Source organism: Tachyglossus aculeatus, chromosome 6, assembly GCF_015852505.1.
Source record: "Tachyglossus aculeatus isolate mTacAcu1 chromosome 6, mTacAcu1.pri, whole genome shotgun sequence".
Taxonomy (NCBI): Eukaryota; Metazoa; Chordata; class Mammalia; order Monotremata; family Tachyglossidae; genus Tachyglossus; species Tachyglossus aculeatus.
Genome location: NC_052071.1, coordinates 13,689,651 through 13,714,117, shown reverse-complemented (window position 1 = coordinate 13,714,117; position 24,467 = coordinate 13,689,651). Strand labels below are relative to the sequence as shown.

General features: G+C 53.6%; 1 protein-coding gene across 1 annotated transcript in view; it reads right to left on the bottom strand.

Moving 5' to 3' along the window:
- Positions 1 to 405: 405 nt before the first annotated feature.
- The window catches only part of PGK1 (phosphoglycerate kinase 1), a 30,538-nt gene continuing 6,476 nt past the window's right edge, over positions 406 to 24,467 (bottom strand). Inside the window, exons 2-11 of the mRNA XM_038747882.1 lie at positions 20,466 to 20,516; positions 17,578 to 17,733; positions 16,484 to 16,628; positions 10,467 to 10,570; positions 9,235 to 9,354; positions 8,124 to 8,238; positions 7,583 to 7,762; positions 3,817 to 3,994; positions 3,609 to 3,707; positions 406 to 641 (exon numbers count right to left, since the gene is read on the bottom strand). Of these exons, the coding sequence (XP_038603810.1) occupies positions 601 to 641; positions 3,609 to 3,707; positions 3,817 to 3,994; positions 7,583 to 7,762; positions 8,124 to 8,238; positions 9,235 to 9,354; positions 10,467 to 10,570; positions 16,484 to 16,628; positions 17,578 to 17,733; positions 20,466 to 20,516 (1,189 nt within the window). The 3' untranslated portion in view covers positions 406 to 600. The remainder of the gene's footprint in view (positions 642 to 3,608; positions 3,708 to 3,816; positions 3,995 to 7,582; positions 7,763 to 8,123; positions 8,239 to 9,234; positions 9,355 to 10,466; positions 10,571 to 16,483; positions 16,629 to 17,577; positions 17,734 to 20,465; positions 20,517 to 24,467) is intronic.

Below are 24,467 nucleotides of genomic sequence, written 5' to 3'. Positions count from 1 at the left end.
AGCGCTTGGGGAGTCCAAGTTGGCCACATATAGAGACGGTCCCTACCCAACAGCGGGCTCACGGTTGAGAAGGGGGATTGTCTCCACCCCGGGGACCGCCACGACCACTCTAAGTGGGCTGGTGGGAGGATGCGGCAAGCACGGTGGGCTGCAGGGAGGAGGCCGGACGAGGGGAAGCGTTATTTTGTCCGGTTTTGTTCTCCGTCTCCCCCTTTTAGACTGTGAGCCCACAGCTGGGTAGCGACCGTCTCTATATGTTGCCAACTTGTCCTTCCCGAGCGCTTAGTACAGTGCTCTGCACACGGTAAGCGCTCAATAAATACGATCGATCGATTGATTGAAGCAGAGAACGCGCCCGTGCCGGGCACCGACGAGGAGAGGGGCGGCAGAGCCTCACGCGGCTGGCGCTTTTCAGGGAGGTTTATTTTAGCGCGGGCCGGCTCTGGGGAGGGCAGGATATAAATACGTCCATGGCGATGGAGTAGATGCCCCGGGGCGGGGAACGGGCTGATGCCGCTACTGCCACGGCGGGAAACGAGAAGCGCCACGCTGTCGGGGAGGGAGGATTGGCGAACGCTGGCGGGTGGGAGACGCTGCCCTTCACGCGCTGCTCAGGGCGGCGACTCCCGGGAGGACTTTCCCTGTTGGGTTGAGAGACGGAGAGACATGGAAGTTGTTTGAGCGCCTCGGGAATGGTGGGCACCCTGAGCCCCCCCCGTCTTCAACCCCAGGAAAAGTGGCGGGGATGAGGACATCCCGGCGCCCATAAAAAGCCCAAGCCCCAAGTCCGGCCCCCCGCGCCCACACGCACACCGACCCCTATTTCCAAAATAATAATAATAACAGTATTTATTTTCTTATTACTCTATTTATTTTACTTGTCCATATCTATTCTATTTTATTTTGTTAGTACGTTTGGTTTTGTTCTCTGTCTCCCCCTTTTAGACTGGGAGCCCACTGTTGGGTAGGGACTGTCTCCAATTTGTACTTCCCAAGCGCTTAGTCCAGTGCTCTGCACACAGTAAGCGCTCAGTAAATACGATTGATGAGGATGATGTTTAATAATAATAATGATAATGGCATTTATTAAGCGCTTACTATGTGCCAAGCACTGTTCTAAGCGCCGGGGAGGATACAAGGTGATTAGATTGTCCCAAGTGGGGCTCACAGTCTTCACCCCCCGTTTTAGCGCTTACTTTGTGCCAAGCGCCCTCCTAAGCGCTGGGGGAGATAACCAGGTCCCACGGGGGGCTCGCGGTCTTCATCCCCATTTTCCAGATGAGGGAATCGAGGCCCAGAGACGTGAAGGGACTCGCCCAAAGCCACACAGCCGACAAGCGGCAGAGCCGGGCTCAGAACCGACCTCTGACTCCCAAGCGCCCGGGCTCTTTCCGCTAAGAATAATTACGGTATTTGATAATAATAACGGCATTTATTAAGCGCTCACTACGTGCAAAGCACTGTTCTAAGCGCTGGGGAGGTTACGAGGTGATCAGGTTGGCCCACGGGGGGTTCACGGTCTTCATCCCCATTTTCCAGATGAGGGAACCGAGGCCCAGAGACGTGAAGGGACTCGCCCAAAGCCACACAGCCGACAAGCGGCAGAGCCGGGCTCAGAACCGACCTTTGACTCCCAAGCGCCCGGGCTCTTTCCGCTAAGAATAATTACGGTATTTAATAATAATAACGGCATTTATTAAGCGCTTACTACGTGCAAAGCACTGTTCTAAGCGCTGGGGAGGTTACACGGTGATCAGGTTGGCCCACAGGGGCCTCACGGTCTTCATCCCCATTTTCCAGATGAGGTAGCCGAGGCCCAGAGACGTGAAGGGACTCGCCCAAAGCCACACAGCCGACAAGCGGCAGAGCCGGGCTTAGAATCGACCTTTGACTCCCAAGCGCCTGGGCTCTTTCCGCTAAGAATAATTACGGTATTTAATAATAATAACGGCATTTATTAAGCGCTTACTACGTACAAAGCACTGTTCTGAGCGCTGGGGAGGTTATGAGGTGATCAGGTTGGCCCACGGGGGGGCTCACGGTCTTCATCCCCATTTTCCAGATGAGGGAACCGAGGCCCAGAGATGTGAAGGGACTCGCCCAAAGCCACACAGCCGACAAGCAGCAGAGCCGGGCTCAGAACCGACCTCTGACTCCCAAGCGCCCAGGCTCTTTCCGCTAAGAATAATTACGGTATTTAATAATAATGACGACATTTATTAAGCGCTTACTACGTGCCAGGCACTGTTCTGAGCACTGGGGAGGTTACAAGGTGATCAGGTTGGCCCACGGGGGGTTCACGGTCTTCATCCCCATTTTCCAGATGAGGGAACCGAGGCCCAGAGACGTGAAGGGACTCGCCCAAAGCCACACAGCCAACAAGCGGCAGAGCCGGGCTCAGAACCCACCTTTGACTCCCAAGTGCCCGGGCTCTTTCCACTAAGAATAATTACGGTTTTTTAGACTGTGAGCCCACTGTTGGGCAGGGACGGTCTCTATATGTTGCCAACTTGTACTTCCCAAGTGCTTAGTACAGTGCTCTGCACACAGTAAGCGCTCAATAAATACGATTGATTGATTGACAGTATTTGTGAGGCACTTACTGTGTGCTGAGCACTGTTCTGAGCGCTGGGGTGAATACATGGCATTCGGGTTGGACACAGCCCCCGTCCCCCCGTGAGGCTCACTCTCTTCATCCTCAGGGGAGGGAACCGAGGCCCAGAGAAGTGAAGCGACTCGCCCAAGGTCACACACAGCTGCCAAGTGTGAAGCAGCGTGGCTCAGTGGAAAGAGCCCGGGCTTTGGAGTCAGAGGTCACGGATTCGAATCCCTACCCCACCACCTGTCTGCTGTGTGACCTTGGGCCAGTTGCTTAACTTCTCTGAGCCTCCGTTCCCTCATCTGGAAAATGGGGATGAAGACTGTGAGCCCCCCGTGGGACCTGGTTATCTCCCCCAGCGCTTAGCACAAAGTAAGCGCTAAAATGGGGATGAAGACTGTGAGCCCCACTTGGGACAACCTGATCACCTTGTATCCCCCCAGCGCTTAGAACAGTGCTCTGCACATAGTAAGCACTTAATAAATACCATCATCATCATTATTATTAAGCGTTATTATATGTTGCCAATTTGTACTTCCCAAGCGCTTAGTCCACTGCTCTGCACACAGTAAGCACTCAATCAATACGATTGATGATGATGAAGAACTAGTTACGCGACCCCCCGAGCAGGCCCTACTGAGAGCTCACCTCCTCCAGGAGGCCTTCCCAGACTGAGCCCCTTCCTTCCCCTCCCCCTCGTCCCCTTCTCCATCCCCCCCATCTTACCTCCTTCCCTTCCCCACAGCACCTGCATATATGGATATATGTTTGTACATATTTATTACTCTATTTATTTAACTTGTACATATCTATCCTATTTATTTTATTTTGTTAGTATGTTTGGTTCCCCTTTTAGACTGTGAGCCCACTGTTGGGTAGGGACTGTCTATCTATATGTTGCCAATTTGTACTTCCCAAGCGCTTAGTCCAGTGCTCTGCACCCAGTAAGCGCTCAATCAATACGATTGATGATGATGAAGTGGCGGAGCCGGGGGACCGCTCTACTCACCCTCAAGGAGCTCCAGGCTGGCACCGCCTCCGGTGCTGACGTGGCTGACTTTGTCCTCCGTCTTCCACTTGGCACAGCACGTGGCGGTGTCCCCACCCCCTGAGGGCAGGCAGGCAGGGTGAGACGGCAGATGGGACAGTCCGCCCCGCCCGCCTCCTCCGGGAAGCCCTCCCCCCCCCAGAGCCTGCCGCTTCCCCCGCTGCGATACCTATGATGGTGATGCAGCCCTTGGCGGTGGCCTCCACCACGTCGTCCATGAGGGCCTTGGTGCCGCGGGCGAAGGGCTCCCACTCGAAGACCCCCACGGGCCCGTTCCACACGATCTGCTTGGCCCGGCCCACGGCCTCCGCGTACCGCTTGCTGCTCTCCGGCCCGCAGTCCAAGCCCTGGGCGGGAGGGGAGAGACGGGCGGGCGCAGGGAAAGGCCGGCTGATGGCCAATTCCCACCTCCCGACACTCAACACGGTGCTCTGCGCCCACGCCGGCACTTTACAAATAATAACGGTGGTGGTTGTTAATCGATCAATCGATCAATCGCATTTATTGAGCCCTTACTGTGTGCAGAGCGCTGGACTAAGCGCTTGGGAAGTCCCAGTTGGCAACACAGAGTCATCATCATCATCATCGATCATATTTATTGAGCGCTTACTGTGTGCAGAGCACGGTACTGAGCGCTTGGGAAGTACAAGTTGGCAACATATAGAGACAGTCGTCATCATCATCAATCGTATTGATTGAGCGCTTACTGTGTGCAGAGCGCTGGACTAAGCGCTTGGGAAGTCCAAGTTGGCAACATCTAGAGGCGGTCCCTACCCAACAGGGGGCTCACAGTCTAAAAGGGGGAGACGGAGAACAAAACCAAACATACTAACAAAATAAAATAAATAGAATAGATATGTACAGGTAAAATAGAGTAATAAATCTGTACCAACATATATACATATATACAGGTGCTGTGGCGAAGGGAAAGAGGTGAGATGGGGGGATGGAGAGGGGGGCGAGGGGGAGAGGAAGGCAGGGGCTCAGTCCGGGAAGACCTCCTGGAGGAGGCGAGCTCTCAGTAGGGCCTTGAAGGGAGGAAGAGAGCTAGTTTGGCGGATGGGCAGAGGGAGGGCATTCCAGGCCCGGGGGATGTTAAGCGCTTACTATGTGCGAAGCACCGTTCTAAGCGCTGTTGGTGGGGGGGGACGCAAGGAGATCAGGTTGGCCCACATGGGGCTCACCAGCTTAACCCCCCATTTTACAGATGGGGGAACTGAGGCACAGAGAAGCGAAGTGACTTGCTCGAAGTCATACAGCTGATAAGTGGCGGGGCCGGGATTAGAACCCGTGACCCAGTGCCTGGCACACAGTAAGCATTTAACAAATACCACAGTTAGTAGTAGTATTTGTAGGAGAAGCAGTGTGGCTCAGTAGAAAGAGCCCGGGCTCTGGAGTCAGAGGTCGTGGGTTCAAATCCCGGCTCCACCACTTGTCAGCTGTGTGACTTTGGGCAAGTCACTTGACTTCTCTGGGCCTCAGTTCCTTCATCTGTAAAATGGGGATTAAGACTGTGAGGGCCCTGTGGGACAACCTGATCACCTTGTAACCTCCCCAGTGCTTAGAACAGTGCTTTGCACATAGTAAGCGCTCAATAAATGCCATCATCATTATTATTATTATATTATATAATAATAATTGCATTTATATTATATAATAATAATAATTATTATTATTATGACCTCTGACTCCCAAGCCCGTGCTATTTCCCGTGAGCCACGCTACTTCTCATACAAATACTACTACTAACGGTGGTATTTGTTAAATGCTTACTGTGTGCCAGGCACTGTACTAAGCGCTGGTGTGGATAAAAGCAAATCAGACTGGACAAAGCCCCTGTCCCACGTCGGGCTCGCAGTCTTAAATCCCCATTTTACAGATGAGGTCACTGAGGCCCAGAGAGGTGAAGTGACTTGCCCAAGGTCACACGGCAGACGCGTGGTGGAGCCAGGATTAGAACCCATGACCTACGGCCTCCTAGGCCATGCTCTATCCACTATGCCACCGTGCTTCTTCTTGACTGTGAGCCCACTGTTGGGTAGGGACTGTCTCTATGTGTTGCCAACTTGGACTTCCCAAGCGCTTAGTACAGTGCTCCGCACACAGTAAGCGCTCAATAAATACGACTGATTGATTGCTTCTCCTGGACGGCTAGACAGTCCAGCGGAGCCTCTGTCCCCGCCCTAACATTGCCAAGGGGAAAGAACTCAGGCCTGGGAGTTGAAGACCTGGGTTTTCATCTTGGCTCTGCCGCCTGCACGCTGTGTGACCTTGAACCGGTCACCGGACTTCTCTGGATCTGTTTTCTGTAAAATGGGGATTTAACACACCTTCCTCCTCCTCCTCCAATGGAGCAACCCAGGGGTGTCTGACTTAATTAATCTCTACCAACCCCCAGGGCTTAGAACAGTGTTTGACATGGCGTAAGCGCTTAATACATATCATTTTAGAGAGAGAGAGAGAGGGCAGCATGGCACATCGTCCCCCTCTCCATCCCCCCCATCTTACCTCCTTCTCTTCCCCACAGCACCTGTATATATGTTTGTACATATTTATTACTCTATTTATTTTGCTTGTACATATCTATTCTATTTATTTTATTTTGTTAGTATGTTTGGTTTTGTTCTCCGTCTCCCCCTTTTAGACTGTGAGCCCACTGTTGGGTAGGGATTGTCTCTATATGTCGCCAACTTGGACTTCCCAAGCGCTTAGTACGGTGCTCTGCGCACAGTGAGCGCTCAATAAATACAATTGATTGATTGATTGATGGATAGAGCATGGGGCTGGGAATCAGAAGGACCTGGGTTCTAATCCCAGCTCTGCCACTTGTCTGCTGGGTGACCCTGGACATCTGTCCAAGATGAGATCGGTCAGTCCAACCAAAGTATGCGTCCTCTCGACAGATCACTAGCGTACAGTACTTACATCCATATCTATAAATTATATATTGTACAGCACTTATGTGCGTATCTATGTTGCCAACTTGTACTTCCCAAGCACTTAGTCCAGTGCTCTGCACACAGTAAGCGCTCAATAAATACAATCAAATGAATGAATGAATGACAAGTCACTGCACTTCTCTGTGTCTCAATGACCTCATCTGAAAATGGGGATTAAGACCGTGAGCCCCATGCGGGACAGGGACTGGGTCCGACCTAATTAATCTGTATATACCGCAGTACTTAGTGCAGTGCCTGGCTCTTAATAAGCGCTTAACGAATACCATGAAAAGAAAAAAAGGGAAGCAGGAGGAAAATGCTGAGGGAGTGATGGAGAGAGTTAGGGTTCCCAAAGGGTGTCCAGAAGTTCCGGAGCCAGTCCTGAGGATTCAATCATTCAATCGTATTTATTGAGCGCTTACTGTGTGTGGAGCACTGTACTAAGCGCTTGGGATCCCCCCAGCCCTACCTCCTTCCCCTCCCCACAGCACCTGTATATATGTTTGTACAGATTTATTACTCTATATATTTTACTTGTACGCATTTACTATTCTATTTATTTTATTTTGTTAATATGTTTTGTTTTGTTGTCTGTCTCCCCCTTCTAGACTGTGAGCCCGCCGTTGGGTAGGGACCGTCTCTAGATGTTGCCAGCTTGTACTTCCCAAGCGCTTAGTACGGTGCTCTGCACACAGTAAGCGCTCAATAAATACGATTGATTGATAGATTGTTGGGTAGGGACCGTCTCTATATGTTGCCAGCTTGTACGTCCCAAGCGCTTAGTACGGTGCTCTGCACACAGTAAGCACTCAATAAATACGATTGATTGATAGATTGTTGGGTAGGGACCGTCTCTAACGTTGCCAGCTTGTACTTCCCAAGCGCTTAGTACGGTGCTGTGCACACAGTAAGCGCTCAATAAATACGACAATGAATGAATGAATGATTGCCCCCGGCTTCTCCCTCCTTCCACCCCGGCCGACCCCCGGGCCTCACCATCCACGGGGCGGGAATGCCGGAGGCCAGCGTGGCCTGGCCGGTCTGCGCGTGCTCGTCAAACTTGTCCGCCGTGACGAAGTCGACGGGCAGCGTGATCTTCACGCCGTTCTTCTCCGCCTTGGCCATGAGGTCTTTGACGATCTTGGCGCCTTCCTCGTCGAAGAGGGAGGTGCCGATCTGTCGGAGGGGAACGGTGAAAGTGGGGAGGGGTCCCAAGCTGCCGCCCCTCCCTCGGGGTCAGACCCCAAGGGCAGAAGAGCGAGGGAGGCACCAGGCACGTTTCTTAACGTCTTGGGCTATGTTGCCCCGCAGTAGGGAAGAGCCGACGTCGGTAGTCTGGATGTCCAAACGGCCACAGGACAGAGGGATGATCCCGAGGGGGATCCCAGCCCTTCCTCCCCGCCCACCGCCGACGATTTGGGGAGCGAAACCGGCACAGCTAGACGGGAGCGTGCTGAGGAGCGGGGGGATTGGGGCCGGAGAGGGGCCGGGGGAAGTCGAGGTGGGGGCGCGGCTGGGAGCCCCAAGGGTCTCCTACCTCCATGTTGTTGAGCACTTTGAGGAAGGTGAAGGCCATGCCGCCCCCAATGATCATCTCGTTGACTTGGTCTAGCATGTTGTTGATCAGCTGGATCTTATCCGCCACCTTGGCCCTAGACGGGAGGGAGGGAGGGTGGGTGAGGCCCGAGGCGGCTGAGCCGGGCGTGCGGGTAAAGGGGAGCGAGCCCACGACACTGTGCCCATCTTGGACAGCGGCAGCCCCTCCTCCGTTTCCCCACCCCTGAAATGGGGGACAGGGAAGAGAATGGCAGAGGAGGGCCAGCCCATCGCTATGGGGGAAGGGGACGGGGAGCCCCCAGGGATCTTCTAGACTGTGAGCCCACTGTTGGGTAGGGACCGCCTCTATATGTTGCCAACTTGTACTTCCCAAGCGCTTAGTACAGTGCTCAATAAGTACGATTGAATGAATGACTGGTGGCCAAGCCCCTCCCGCCCCATGCCACGCACCTTCCTTCCCTCCACCCCCTCCCAAGCAGGCTTTCAGCCCCCAAAGCTAGGACCAGGGAAGGCATCTGAAGAGGCCCGCCTCCCGCATCTTCTTGTGGGGGGCAGAATCGGTACACGGGGACCCCCGTGCTCTCCCTAAAAGTCCGGGCTGAATCCTTCAGACCCCCCACCCCCCGAGAGCTGGGAGAACCCGGAAGTTGGGTGCTACCCACCCCGACAGCTATGAGGGACAGAAGGTCTCCCCCTTCTAGACTGCGAGCCCACTGCTGGGTAGGGACCGTCTCTATATGTTGCCAACTTGGGCTTCCCAAGCGCTTAGTACAGTGCTCTGCACACAGTAAGTGCTCAATAAAGACGACTGATTGACTTCTCTGGGCCGCAGGAGACAGCAGTTGGGTGGGGGGGCACACACACCTTCCTCCCAAACCACCGCCGACACCCACCCCCCCCAACTAGCCGCCCTAGCGGGGTCACTCCGGGACCCCCGGTTCCAGCCGGGAAGGGATGCCAACTAGGAAGGGCCATCAGGTAGAGCAACAGCCCCACACTCCGCCGTCCCGCAACCTCCCAGGGCACTGGATGAGCCGGGACCTCTGACCCCACACCCAGGGCCAAGGTGGCCACGACGGGGCTCCTCTCACCCGCCGAGGATGGCCAGGAATGGCCTCACGGGACTCTCCAGGGCCTTGGCGAAGTAATCCAGCTCCTTCTTCATCAGGAAGCCGGCTGCCTTCTGCGGGAGGTTCACCCCGACCATGGAGCTGGGAGACAGAGAAAGGGTCGCTCTCTTCCCTCCCTCCCTCCCGGTCCCGAAGCGTGCCAACGGCAACGCCCGCCCCGTCTAAATAACTAAGGACGCTCGGGTCCTTAGGAGAGGTGGGTGACGTGACCGAGGCCTCACCTCAGACCCGAGACGGCAGTGCTCTTTCATCAGGCCTCCGTTATTTTGTTACATTGTGCTCTCCCAAGCGCCTAGTACAGTGCAGACAGAAAGCGCTCAATAGATACGACTGACTGTTTGACTGGGGGCGGAAGGGAGACCGTGTCCAGGTCCAGGGAAGGTGTATTTGGGATTTCACCGGGGCCGAGCGGTGCCGGACTCCATCCAGAAATGAGGTTCAGGCAGGATGGGCCGACGTCAGCGGGACCCGATACTCGCCCCAACCCCACGGCACTTATGGACACATCTTTAAATTATCTGTAACACCAGATTTATTTATTCAAATTAATTTCCATCTCCACGTTGCTGGGTAGGGACCGTCTCTACATGTTGCCGACTTGTACTTCCCAGGCGCTTAGTACAGTGCTCTGCACACAGTAGGTGCTGAATAAAGACGATTGAACGAATGAACTGTAAGCTCGTTATAGGCAGGTGATGTGCCTGCTAATTTTTTTTTTATGGTATTTGTTAAGCACTGTTCTAAGTGCCTTTTAGACTGTGAGCCCGCTGTCGGGTAGGGACTGTCTCTATATGTTGCCAACTTGCACTTCCCAAGCACTTAGTACAGTGCTCTGCACACAGTAAGCGCTCAATAAATACGACTGATTGATTGATCGGGGTAGTCCCGTCCCAAACGGGGCTCACCGTCTTAACCCCTATTTTCCAGATGAGGTAACTAAGGCCCAGAGAAGTGAAGCGACTTGCCCAAGGTCACCCAGCGGACAGCTGACGGAGCTGGGATTAGAACCCAGGTCCTTCTGGTTTCCGGGCCCGTGCTCTAACCACGGCGCCGTGCTGCTTCACTGAGCAAGCTCCCCGGGCTCTCGGCCCTGGGGTCAAATGGAGTTCCCTCCTACCGAGCCCGGCTCTAACCACTGGGCACGGCCGCCCACTCCCCTCCACGGGTCGCAGGTGGGCCCCCCCCCCCGATACCTGTGAGCACGGTGGGCAGTGCCGAAGGCGTCGTTGACATAGACATCTCCCAGCTTGGACAGGGAGGCTCGGAAGGCCTCCACCTTGGCTGCGTCAGCCTTGACCTGACGGGGCAAAAGGATAATGATGGAGAGAACCCATCTTCAGGTTGGCTCCCAATTCATTCATTCACTCATTGCATCGTATTTATTGAGCGCCTCCTCTGTGCAGAGCGCCGTACTAAGCGCTTGGGAAGGACAAGTCTCAGAGCTCACCTCCTCCAGGAGGCCTTCCCACGCTGAGCCCCCTCCTTCCCCTCCCCACAGCACCTGTATATATGGGTGGATGTTTGGACGCATTTATTACTCTTTATTTTACTTGTACTTATTTATTTTGTTTTGTTAATATGCTTTGTTTTGTCGTCTGTCTCCCCCTCCTAGACTGTGAGCCCGCTGTTGGGCAGGGACCGTCTCTAGATGTTGCCAACTTGGACTTCCCAAGTGCTTAGTACAGTGTTCTGCACACAGTAAGCGCTCAATAAATACGATTGATTGACATTTGTTCACTCATTCACTTGTATTGATTTTTTTTAATCAATCAATTTATTGAGCGCTTACTGTATGCAGAGCACTATACTAAGCGCTTGGGTTTAATGACATTTATTAAGCACTTACTATGTGCACAGCACTGTTCTAAGCGCTGGGGAGGTTGCAAGGTGATCAGGTTGTCCCACAGTCTTAATCCCCATTTTACAGATGAGGGAACTGAGGCCCAGAGAAGTTAAGTGACCTGCCCAAAGTCACACAGCTGACAACTGGCAGAGCCGGCATTTGAACCCAAGACCTCTGACTCCAAAGCCTGTGCTCTTCCCATTGAGCCACGCTGCTTCCCCGGTATGATGACGCTGGCATTTGTTAAGCGCTCACTATAATGATAACAATAATAATGGCATTTATTAAGTGCAAAGCACTGTTCTAAGCGCTGAGAAGGTTACAAGGTGATCAGGTTGTCCCATGGGGGGGGGCTCACAGTCTTAATTCCCATTTTCCAGATGAGGGAACTGAGGCCCAGAGAAGTGAAGTGACTTGCCCAAAGTCACGCGGCTGACAAGTGGCGGAGCCAGGACTTGAACCCATGACCTGACTCCAAAGCCCGGGCTCTTTCTCTAATTTATTGAGCGCTTACTGTGCGCAGAGCACTGGACTAAGCGCTTGGGAAGGACAAATGGGCAACATATAGAGGCGGTCCCTACCCAACAGCGGGCTCACAGTCTAGTCATGATATCCCTAGCGACGGTATCCCGCTTCACGACATTCCTGCTTGGCAAACCCGGCCCCGTTTGACGGATGAGGGAAGGGAAGGCCGGAGAAGGGAATCGACTCGGCCAACATCACACGGCAGGCCGGTGGCCGAGCTGGGGCTTGATCCCATGTCAATCAATCAATCGTATTTATTGAGCGCTTACTATGTGCAGAGCACCGTACTAAGCGCTTGGGAAGTACAAATTGGCAACATATAGAGACAGTCCCTACCCAACAGTGGGCTCACAGTCTTAAAGGGGGAGACAGAGAACAAAACCAAACATACTAACAAAATAAAATAAATAGATAGATAGAATAGATATGTAATAGATATGTCTCCTGACTCCTAGATGCGGCCTCAGTCCAGAAGGCCAACCGCAGGGAATAATAATATTGTGGTATTTGTTAAGCGCTCACTATGTGCCAAGCGCTGTTCTGAGCCCTGGGGCAGATACAAGGCCATCAGGTTGTCCCCCGTGGGGCTCGGGATCGAAGGAGGAGGGAAACCAGGTTAGCCCAGGACCTGAGAGAGATCCGTGGCTCTGAGGTTGAGCTTGATACATAGTAAGCGCTTAACAAATGCCACAATTATAATTATTACTACCATCCTCTAGCCGATGGCCAGCTCTCCCCCATGGGCTTTCTCCCGACTCCCAACTCTCCGCCACAGAAGCAGCACGGCTTAGCAGAAGGAGCCCGGGGTTGGGAGTCAGAGGACGTTGGTTCTAGTTGTTGCCAACTTGTACTTCCCAAGCGCTTAGTACAGTGCTCTGCACACAGTAAGCTCCCAGAAAATACGTTTGAATGAATGAATCCACCACTTGTCAGCTGTGTGATTTTGGGCAAGCCACTTCTCTTCTCCGAGCCTCCGTTCCCTCATCTGTAAAATGGGGATTAGGGCTGTGAGCCCCACGTGGGACAACCTGATTACCTTGTATCTACTCCATCATCATCAATCGTATTTATTATTATTACTCCAGCGCTTAGAACAGAGTTTGGCACATAGTAAGCGCTTAACAAATACCAGAATTATTATTAGTTTCCACCCCAGCTTCCCAACCAGACCCTTCCCGGGCTTCCCTTCCCCCATTTCCCTCCGACCTCAGGTCTCCACCCCCGGCTCCCCATCCCACCACATCCCCAGTCCAAGCTGAGAAGCAGTGTGGCTCAGTGGAAAGAGCCTCGGCTTTGGAGTCAGAGGTCATGGGTTCAAATCCCGGCTCCGCCGCTTGGCAGCTGTGTGACTTTGGGCAAGTCACTTCACTTCTCTGGGCCTCAGTTCCCTCATCTGTAAAGTGGGGATGAAGACTGTGAGCGCCCCGTGGGACAACCTGATCACCTTGTAATCTCCCCAGCGCTTAGAACGGTGCTTTGCACATAGTGAGCGCTTAATAAATGCCATTCAAAAGAAAAAAAAAAAGTTACTGTTTAAGCTCTGCTGCCACCCAGGAGTTGGACTTTGGGAGTCCGGAAGGCGGGAACCCCTCTGGCAGGGGAGGAAGAGGAGGAGGTGGCGAGGGGAAGTTATTTTTCTTAAAGAGAGTAATGAATATTAAGGCTAACACCTGTCATTGAATTTTTTAATTTGTTCATTCAATCGTACTTATTGAGCACTTACTGTGTGCAGAGCACTGTACTAAGCTCCGGGGAAGTCCAAGTCGGCAACATACAGAGACGGTCCCTACCCAACAATGGGCTCACAGTCTAGAAGGGGAAGTCACGTGGCGGCCAAATGGAAGAGCAGCGCTCTGCACACCATAAGCGCTCAATGAATACGACAATGAATGAATGAAAAAGAGCAGGGATTCGAACCCAGACGCCCCAATTCCCAGGCCAGTGCTCTTTCCACCGAGCCACGCTGCTTCACCTCTGCCCTTATAATAATAATAATAATGGCATTTATTAAGCGCTATGTGCAAAGCACTGTTCTAAGCGCTGGGGAAGATTACAAGGTGATCAGGTTGTCCCACGGGGGGCTCACAGTCTTCATCCCCATTTTACAGATGAGGGAACTGAGGCTCAGAGGAGTTAAATGACTTGCCCAAGGTCACCCAGCAGACATGTGGCGGAGCCGGGATTCGACCCACGACCTCTGACTCCGAAGCCCGAGCTCTTTCCACCGAGCCACGCTGCTTCTCCTAGGAAGCGGCTTCTGAGCTTAGTACAGTGCTCTGCACACAGTAAGCGCTCAATAAATACGATTGATTGATTGATTGATTCTGAGCACGGTGGGGGTAGACTGTAAGGTTGTTGTGAGCAGGGAATGTGTCTGTTCTATTGGTCCCTCCCAACCCTTCCGAGCATGGTGGGGGTAGACGAGCAGGGAATGTGTCTGTACATTCCCAAGCGCTTAGTCCAGTGCTCTGCACATTAGTCCAGGATTGCATTCAGGAGGTGGCACCTCAGGGAGCCGTGCCCATCCCGGGCAGCAGGCGAGCATCGCCGGTTGTTTAGTCATTTAATAAATACTCAATAAATACGATTGACTGTTTGGCAGGTGAACCTTCCCGGGTCCTGGCATTTCCGGGAGAGATGTGCTCTGTCCCTTGCTGCTCTGGGCCGTTCCCACTCTGACCGCGGGCACCTGGCGGAGAACCGGCCACCCCAGCCTGGCATCTCGCTCGGGCCTGTCCGGGCGACGCTTCTGTTGGATGTCACACGTTTCGGTGGCCAAAGGGCAGAGCCCCGGGGGCCGGCATTCCCCCCGTGGAGCGGGGTGGCCCGAGGGGGCAGGGAGGGGCTAAAAACAGACACCGCGGGGCTGACCTTCAGCAAATGTCAGAGGGGCCGGGGGCCAAACCGCCAAGGCCTCGCGAGCCAGGGCTGCCAGCCAGCTGGCCGGCTCCACGGCGGGCTGCCGGGGCCGGGGTTCGGAGGCCAGAGTTTGTCCCAACCCCTTGCCCGCGTGGCACCGTGGATCGAGAGTCAGTAGCAAAATGATCCCTGCGCTCAAGGAGATTACCAGCCCCCTTCTAGACTGTGAGCCCACTGTTGGGTAGGGACTATTCTATTTATTTTGTTAGTATGTTTGGTTTCATTCTCTGTCTCCCGCTTTTAGACTGTGAGCCCGCTGTTGGGTGGGGACTGTCTCTAGATGTTGCCAATTTGTACTTCCCAAGCGCTTAGTCCAGTGCTCTGCACGCAGTAAGCGCTCCATAAATACGATTGATGATGATGATGACTGTCTCTATACGTTGCCAGCTTGTACTTCCCAAGCGCTTAGCCCAGTGCTCTGCACGCAGTAAGCGCTCCATAAATACGACTGATGATGATGATGACTGTCTCTATACGTTGCCATCTTGTACTTCCCAAGCGCTTAGCCCAGTGCTCTGCACACAGTAAGCGCTCCATAAATACGACCGATGGATTGATTACGGCCTACTGGTTCCAGCACGGGCCCGGGAGTCGGGAGGTCCTGGGGTCTAATCCCGGCTCCGCCGCTTGCCTGCTGTGTGACCTTGGGCAAGTCGCTTCACTTCTCTGGGCCTCCGTTACCTCATCTGGAAAATGGGGGTTGAGACCGTGAGCCTCATGAGGGACAGGGACTGTGTCCAACCCCAGTGCTCAGGACAGCGGCTGGCACATAGTAAGCGATTAATAAGTACCATTATCGTTATAACAACACAGGCCGAGGGTGGGTCAGCCCCGAGCCTGGCACATAGTAAATGCTTAATAAGTACCGTTATCGTTATAACAACACAGCCCCCACCAGCCTGCCCATCCCTGTACTTCCCAAGCGCTTAGTACAGTGCTCTGCACATAGTAAGCACTCAATAAATACGATTGATGATGATGATCCATTCTCGGGCTCCCTTCTTCGGACTCCAGGATTGCATTCAGGAGGTGGCACCTCAGGGAGCCGTGCCCATCCCGGGCAGCGGGCGAGCGTCGTCGGTTGTTTTGCCACTTAATAACGACGGCATTTGTTAAGTGCTTACTACGGCTCAAACCGCTCTTCTAAGCGCTAAGATCCAAGCTGATCAGGTTGGACCCAGTCCCGGTCCCGCATGGAGCTCACCGTCTTCATCCCATTCAAGGCCCTACTGAGAGCTCACCTCCTCCAGGAGGCCTTCCCAGACTGAGCCCCTTCCTTCCTCTCCCCCTCTCCATCCCCCATCTTACCTCCTTCCCTTCCCCACAGCACCTGTATATATGTTTGTACATATTTATTACTCTATTTTACTTGTACATATCTATTCTATTTATTTTATCTTGTTAGTATGTTTGGTTTTGTTCTCTGTCTCCCCCTTTCAGACTGTGAGCCCGCTGATGGGTAGGGACTGTCTCTATGTGTTGCCAATTTGTACTTCCCAGGCGCTTAGTACAGTGCTCTGCACATAGTAAGCGCTCAATAAATACGATTGATGATGATCCCCATTTTAAATCAGGGTAGGCTTCTGCAATACCAGGAAGGGGCAAGAGTTTGGAGGGGGTCTCAGGGACTATCCGCCATTTCCACCAGCAACTCGGGATTCGTTCCCTAGCCGGGGTCAAGCACCGCTCTAAGCGCTGGGGTAGACATACGCCAATCAGTCCCTATCCCACATGGGGATCACGGTCTTCATTCCCACGTTACGGATGAGGACGCTGAGGCCCGGAGAAGTGCCTTGCCTACGGTCCCACGGCAGACGAGTGGCGGAGTCGGGATCAGGACCCGACTCCCAGGCCGCTCTATCCGCTCCGGGCGACTGTGACGTGATCCTAAGACTGACAAGCCCCCCGCCCGCTCCGGCTCACCTTGTTCCCGGCCGCATCCTTGCCCTTCCCTTCCTCTTCCACGTGGAACCGCAGGTTCTCCAGCAGGATGACGGAGCCGGCCGGGGGGTCGGCGCAGGCCTTCTCCACCTCGGGCCCCACGCAGTCCTTGAGGAACAGCACATCCCTGGCGGGGGCGGAGACGGGTGAGAGCCGGGGCCCCGACGGTTTATTGAGCGCTTACTGCGTGCATCATCAATCGTATTCATCATCATCAATCGTATTTATTGAGCGCTTACTATGTGCAGAGCACTGGACTAAGCGCTTGGGAAGTACAAATTGGCAACATATAGAGACAGTCCCTACCCAACAGTGGGCTCACAGTCTAAAAGGGGGAGACAGAGAACAAAACCAAACATACTAACAAAATAAAATAAATAGAATAGATATGTACAAGTAAAATAAATAGAGTAATAAATATGTACAAACATATATACAGGTGCTGTGGGGAAGGGAAGGAGGTAAGAAGGGGGGGGATGGAGAGGGGGACGAAGGGGAGAGGAAGGAAGGGGCTCAGTCTGGGAAGGCCTCCTGGAGGAGGTGAGCTCTCAGCAGGGCCTTGAAGGGAGGAAGAGAGCTAGCTTGGCGGATGGGCAGAGGGAGGGCATTCCAGGCCCGGGGGATGACGTGGGCCGGGGGTCGATTGTGGGACAGGCGAGAACGAGGAACGGTGAGGAGATTAGCGGCGGAGGAGCGGAGGGTGCCGGGCTGGGCTGGAGTAGGAGAGAAGGGAGGTGAGGTAGGAGGGGGCGAGGGGATGGACAGCCTGGAAGCCCAGGGTGAGGAGTTTCTGCCTGATGCGCAGATTGATTGGTAGCCACTGGAGATTTTGGAGGAGGGGAGTGATATGCCCAGAGCGTTTCTGGACAAAGATAATCCAGGCAGCGGCATGAAGTATGGATTGAAGTGGAGAGAGACACGAGGATGGGAGATCAGAGAGAAGGCTGATGCAGAGCACCGTAGAAACAAATGGACAACAAACAGACGCCTTCGCTGCCCGCGACCAGCGCTTACGGCCTCGAGGCGAGCCCCCGCCCCCCCTCCCCGCCAAGCCCCGTCCCGTAGCGGGCACCCACCTGCCCAACAAGGCCTTGAGCTCCACGGCCACGGGCCCCAGGGAGTATTTGTCCGGCATGGGGACGCCGTCCGGGCGGCCCAGGTGGCTCATGAGGACGACAGACTTGGCCCCGTGATCCAGGCAGTGCTTGATGCTGGGGACGGCCGCCTTCACCCTGCGGGACAGCACAGAGGGAAAGGGGATGGGTCCCTCTCGAAGCCGGACCGTCTCCCGGAATGCGCGTCCCTCCCCCCACATCCCCTCCCCTGCCGCGGACCCTCCGGGGAGACAGTCTGTCTGAAAACAAAGATGAGGCTGATTTCCAACCCCGCCTTGCTCTCCCCCGAAATAGCCACCCCACCTGCCTCCACCATGCACTCAGAGATCAATAATAATAATAATGATGGCATTTGTTAAGCGCTTACTACGTGCCAAGCACTGTTCTACGCACTGGGACAATAATAATAATAATGGCATTTATCAATCAATCAATCGTATTTATTGAGCGCTTACTGTGTGCAGAGCACTGTACTAAGCGCTTGGGAAGTACAAGTCGGCAACACATAGGGATGGCCCCTACCCAACAGCGGGCTCACAGTCTAGAAGGGGCAAAGCACTGTTCTACGTGCTGGGGTAGATGCAAGGTTGGCAGGTTGTCCCACGTGGGGCTCACAGTCTTCATCCCCATTGTACAGATGAGGGAACTGAGGCCCAGAGAAGTGAAGCGACTTGCCCAAAGTCACACAGCAGACATGTGTGGCAGCACATGCGGCAGCATGTGTGACAGCAGAAGCAGCGTGGCTCAGTGGAAAGAGCCTGGGCTTTGGAGTCAGGGGTCAGGGGTTCCAATCCCGGCTCTGCCGATTGTCAGCTGTGTGACTTTGGGCAAGTCACTTCACTTCTCTGGGCCTCAGTTCCCTCATCTGTACAATGGGGATGAAGACTGTGAGCCCCCTGTGGGACAACCTGATTGCCTTGTAACCTCCCCAGCGCTTACAACAGTGCTTTGCACATAGTAAGTGCTTTAAATAAATGCCATTATTATTATTACCCCAGTGCTTAGAATAGTGCTTGGCACAGAGTAAGCGCTCAACAAATACCATTATTATTATTATTATGTGGTGGAGCTGGGATTAGAACCCATGACCTCTGACTTCCAAGCCCGGGCTCTTTCCACTAAGCCACGCTGCTTTTCTAATAATAGTAGTTAAGTGCTTACTATGTGGCAGGCACTATACTAAGCGCTGGGGTGGACAAAAGCAAATTGTGTTGATTGGGGTATTTGTACAGTACTGACTCTGTACTTAGCACTGCGCTAAGCACTGAGATAGATATGCGACAATTAGATGGGATAAGTTCCTTGATCCCCCCCCATCCTTCCTCTCCCCCTCGTCCCCCTCTCCATCCCCCCGTCTTACCTCCTTCCCTTCCCCACAGCACCTGTATATATGTATATATGTTTGTACATATTTATTACTCTATTTTACTTGTACATATCTATTCTATTTATTTTATTTTGCTAATATGTTTAGTTTTGTTGTCCATCTCCCCCTTCTAGACTGTGAGCCCACTGTTGGGTAGGGACCGTCTCTAGATGTTGCCAACTTGTACTTCCCAAGCGCTTAGTACAGTGCTCTGCACACAGTAAGCGCTCGATAAATTCGATTGATTTATTGATCGATCCACAAGGGACTCCCGGGCTAAGCTCACGTGTTCAATCCTCATTTTGCCGCTGACGGAACTGAGGCCCACGGAACTCGGGTGACTTGCCCAAGGTCCCACAGCGGACAAGGGGAAGGGTCGGCACACAGTAAGCGCTCAATAAATACAAAATATAAATGCAAGCACCATACAAAATGATGGTACTTGTTAAGCGCTTCTTTATATGAATATGTGTCTCCACCTCTAGACTGTAAGCATGTTGTGGGCGTGGAATGAGTCTACCAACCCTGTTTTATTGTACTACCTATAATAACTGTGGTATATATATGTATATATATATATATATATATATATTTGTACATATTTTGATCCATCCACCCAGGCTAAGCACGCGTGTTCAATCCTCATTTTGCAGCTGACGGAACTGAGGCCCACAGAACTCAAGTGACTTGCCCAAGGTCCCACAGCAGACAAGGGGAAGGGTCGGCACACAGTAAGCGCTCAATAAATACAAAATATAAATGCAAGCACCATACAAAATGATGGTACTTGTTAAGCGCTCCTTTATATGAATATGTGTCTCCACCTCTAGACTGTAAGCATGTTGTGGGCGTGGAATGAGTCTACCAACCCTGTTTTACTGTACTACCTATAACTGTGGTATATATATATTTGTACATATTTATTACTCGATTGATTGATTGGTATATATGTGTGTGTGTGTATATATATATATATATTTACACATATTTATTACTCGATTGATTGATTGATTGTTTGATTAGAACCCGGGTCTCCTGACTCCCCATCTTGGGCCCTTTCCAGGAGGTCACGGCGCTTCTCGAAAACCACAGTCTGGGAGTAGGGAGGGACCGTCTCCAGCGTGGCTCAGTGGGAAAGAGCCCGGGCTTTGGAGTCAGAGGTCACGGGTTCAAATCCCGGCTCCGCCAACTGTCAGCTGTGTGACCTTGGGCAGGCCACTTCACTGCTCTGGGCCTCAGTTCCCTCATCTGTAAAATGGGGGTGAAGCCTGTGAGCCCCCCGTGGGACAATCTGATGACCTTGGAACCTCCCCAGTGCTTAGAACAGTGCTTGGCACATAGTAAGCGCTTAATAAATGCCATCATCATCACTGTCCCCATTTATTCTGAAGCGGAATTGGAGCAAAGTGAACCCGCTTCCTCCAGACGCCTTCCCGGCTTCGGGTCAAGCCCCTTCCCCACCCCAGGCGGAGGGGACCGTTACCTCTGGTTGTTGGTTATCTGGTTGTTCTTCATGGGAACGTTGAAGTCGACCCTGTAGACAACACACACAAAAGTCACCCATGAGGTCGGATTCCAGCTCGCGCCCCCCTCCACCAACTCCTTCCGCTGGAAACGTCGGCCGGGGGTGGGCACGGAGGCCTCTCTGTGGGGGTGAAGGGGGCGCCGCTCGGATCTGCACTTCCCAAGCGCTTAGTACAGTGCTCTGCACACCGCAAGCGCTCAATAAATACGATTGATTGATCAAATCCTAGTCGCCTGGAGTTCGAGTGTCGGAAAACAATCAGCGACGCCCACCCCCTCGGCAGTGTGGGGCACTCCAAGCCACTTCTACTAGGAACGCCCACCGCCCCCAACAAAAAACAAAATTATGGTACTTGTTAAGCGCCTCTTTATATTAATATTTGTCTCCACTTCCAGACTGTAAGCATGTTGTGGGCACGGAATGAGTCTACCAACCCCGTTTTATTGTACTACCTATAATAATCATATTTGTTGAGCGCTTACTGTGTGCAGAGCACTGTACTAAGTGCTTGGGAAGTACAAGTTGGCAACATAGAACTGTGGTATGTATGTATATATATTTGTACATATTTATTACTCTATTTATTTACTTATTTTACTTGTACATATCGATTCTATGTATTTTATTTTGTTAATATGTTTGGTTTTGTTCTCTGTCTCCCCCTTCTAGACTGTGAGCCCGCTGTTGGGTAGGGACCGTCTCTATATGTTGCCAACTTGTACTTCCCAAGCACTTAGTACAGCGCTCTGCACACCGTAAGCGCTCAATAAATACGACTGATTGATTGATTGATCAGATCATAGTCGCCTGGAGTTCGAATGTCGGAAAGCAACCAGCGACGCCCACCCCCTCGGCAGTGTGGGGCACTCCAAGCCACTTCCACTAGGACACGCCCACCGCCCCCAACAAAAAACAAAATTATGGTACTTGTTAAGCGCCTCTTTATATTAATATTTGTCTCCACTTCCAGACTGTAAGCATGTTGTGGGCACGGAATGAGTCTACCAACCCTGTTTTATCGTACTACCTATAATAATCAATCAATCGTATTTACTGAGTGCTTACTGTGTGAAGAGCACTGTACTAAGCGCTTGGGAGGTACAAGTTGGCAACGTAGAATGGTGGTATATGCATATATATTTGTACATATTTATTACTCTATTTCTTTATTTTACTTGTACATAGCGATTCTATTTTATTTTGTTAATATGCCTGGTTTTGTTCTCTGTTTCCCCCTTCTAGACTGTGAGCCCACTGCTGGGTGGGGACCGTCTCTATATGTTGCCAACTTGTACTTCCCAAGCGCTTAGTACAGTGCTCTGCACACAGTAAGCGCTCAATAAATACGACTGATTGATTGATTGACTGGTATTTGTTCTGACGATTCTGACTCCTGTCTACATGTTTTGTTTTGTTCTCTGTCTCCCCCTTCTAGACTGTGAGCCCACTGTTGGGTAGGGACTGTCTCTATATGTTGCCAACTTGTACTTCCCAAGCGCTTAGTACAGCGCTCTGCACACAGTAAGCGCTCAATAAATATGACTGATTGATTGATTGGTATTTTGGTATTTGTTCTGACGATTTTGACTCCTGTCTGCATGTTTTGTTTTGTTGTCTGTCTCCTCCTTCTAGACTGTGAGCCCGTTACTGGGTAGGGACCGTCTCTACATGTTGCCGACTGGTACTTCCCACGCGCTTACTCCAGTGCTCTGCACACAGTAAGCGCTCAATAAATACGACTGATTGATTGATTTTATTACACGAGGCCGGACACAGTCCCCGGTCCCACACTGCCCACTCGTATCAGTGACTGTCTCTCGTTCTAGACTGTAAGCTTGTTGTGGGTAGGGAACGTGGCAACAACTCTGCTGTAGCGGACTCTCCCAAATGCTTAGTACGGTGCTCTGCACCCAGTAAGCGCTAAATAAATATCACTGATTAACTGAAGGATGGGGAAAAGCACTCCTGAAACAGTGGCCCCACAAATACCTCTCTCTTCCTCCTTCTTTCTTTCTTCCTCTTTCTTTCTCTCTCTCTCTCTCATTTTCTTTCTTTCTTTCTCTCTCTCTCTCTCTCTCTCTCTCTCTCTCAAACACACGTGTTTCCCATGACTCCCCCCTTGAGAGGGAAGGGTCTGGAAACCCTGACAGAGCAGCCTGGAAGGCCCCACATCATCATTCCAAGGCGGGAGGACCCCGCAGGAAGGTTTTACTCAGCAATGCTCTCCCCATGGGCTGGCCCAGCCCAGCCTCTCTCCTTTCGGTAGGAAAAACCCCAACAGGTGAGTCACAGGGGCGGGAGGCTCTCCTTTTCCAAAGCCAAGGCCCTCTGGCTCTCCCACCCCAGCCACTTCCTGGGAAATCAGCTTCTCCTCTGGCCCTTCGGTAACCCAGGGCAACTATTCAGAAGCAAACGAGGGCACTGGCCAATTTCAGTTTGGTTCAGCCTCCCTCAACTGACTGCCAAAGGGAACAGAGAGGAACGCGGGGGACAGGAGGGGGAAAGAGGCTGGGAGATGCAGGAGGCTAAGAGGGGGTAGGAGGCCGGAGAGAAAGGAGGCCCGGAAGAGCAGGAGGCCCGGGGAGGAAGGTGGCAGGAGAGACGGGAGGCTGAGAGAGGGCAGGAGGCCGGGAGTGGAAGGAGGCCGGGAGAGGAAGGAGGCCGGGAGAGGAAGGCGGCCGGGAGAGGAAGGCGGCCGGGAGAGGAAGGAGGCCGGGAGTGGAAGGCGGCCGGGAGAGGAAGGAGGCCGGGAGAGGAAGGAGGCCGGGAGAGGAAGGAGGCCGGGAGAGGAAGGAGGCCGGGAGAGGAAGGAGGCCGGGAGAGGAAGGCGGCCGGGAGTGGAAGGAGGCCGGGAGTGGAAGGAGGCTGGGAGTGGAAGGAGGCCGGGAGAGGAAGGCGGCCGGGAGAGGAAGGAGGCCGGGAGAGGAAGGAGGCCGGGAGAGGAAGGAGGCCGGGAGAGGAAGGAGGCCGGGAGAGGAAGGAGGCCGGGAGAGGAAGGAGGCCGGGAGAGGAAGGAGGCCGGGAGTGGAAGGAGGCCGGGAGTGGAAGGAGGCCGGGAGTGGAAGGAGGCCGGGAGTGGAAGGAGGCCGGGAGAGGAAGGCGGCCGGGAGAGGAAGGCGGCCGGGAGAGGAAGGCGGCCGGGAGAGGAAGGCGGCCGGGAGAGGAAGGAGGCCGGGAGAGGAAGGCGGCCGGGAGAGGAAGGAGGCCGGGAGTGGAAGGCGGCCGGGAGAGGAAGGAGGCCGGGAGAGGAAGGAGGCCGGGAGAGGAAGGAGGCCGGGAGAGGAAGGAGGCCGGGAGAGGAAGGCGGCCGGGAGAGGAAGGCGGCCGGGAGTGGAAGGAGGCCGGGAGTGGAAGGAGGCCGGGAGTGGAAGGAGGCCGGGAGTGGAAGGAGGCCGGGAGAGGAAGGCGGCCGGGAGAGGAAGGAGGCCGGGAGAGGAAGGAGGCCGGGAGAGGAAGGAGGCCGGGAGAGGAAGGAGGCCGGGAGTGGAAGGCGGCCGGGAGAGGAAGGAGGCCGGGAGAGGAAGGAGGCCGGGAGAGGAAGGAGGCCGGGAGAGGAAGGAGGCCGGGAGAGGAAGGAGGCCGGGAGAGGAAGGAGGCCGGGAGAGGAAGGCGGCCGGGAGTGGAAGGAGGCCGGGAGTGGAAGGAGGCCGGGAGTGGAAGGAGGCCGGGAGTGGAAGGAGGCCGGGAGAGGAAGGCGGCCGGGAGAGGAAGGAGGCCGGGAGAGGAAGGAGGCCGGGAGAGGAAGGAGGCCGGGAGAGGAAGGAGGCCGGGAGTGGAAGGAGGCCGGGAGTGGAAGGAGGCCGGGAGTGGAAGGAGGTCGGGAGTGGAAGGCGGCCGGGAGAGGAAGGCGGCCGGGAGAGGAAGGCGGCCGGGAGAGGAAGGCGGCCGGGAGAGGAAGGCGGCCGGGAGAGGAAGGCGGCCGGGAGAGGAAGGAGGCCGGGAGAGGAAGGAGGCCGGGAG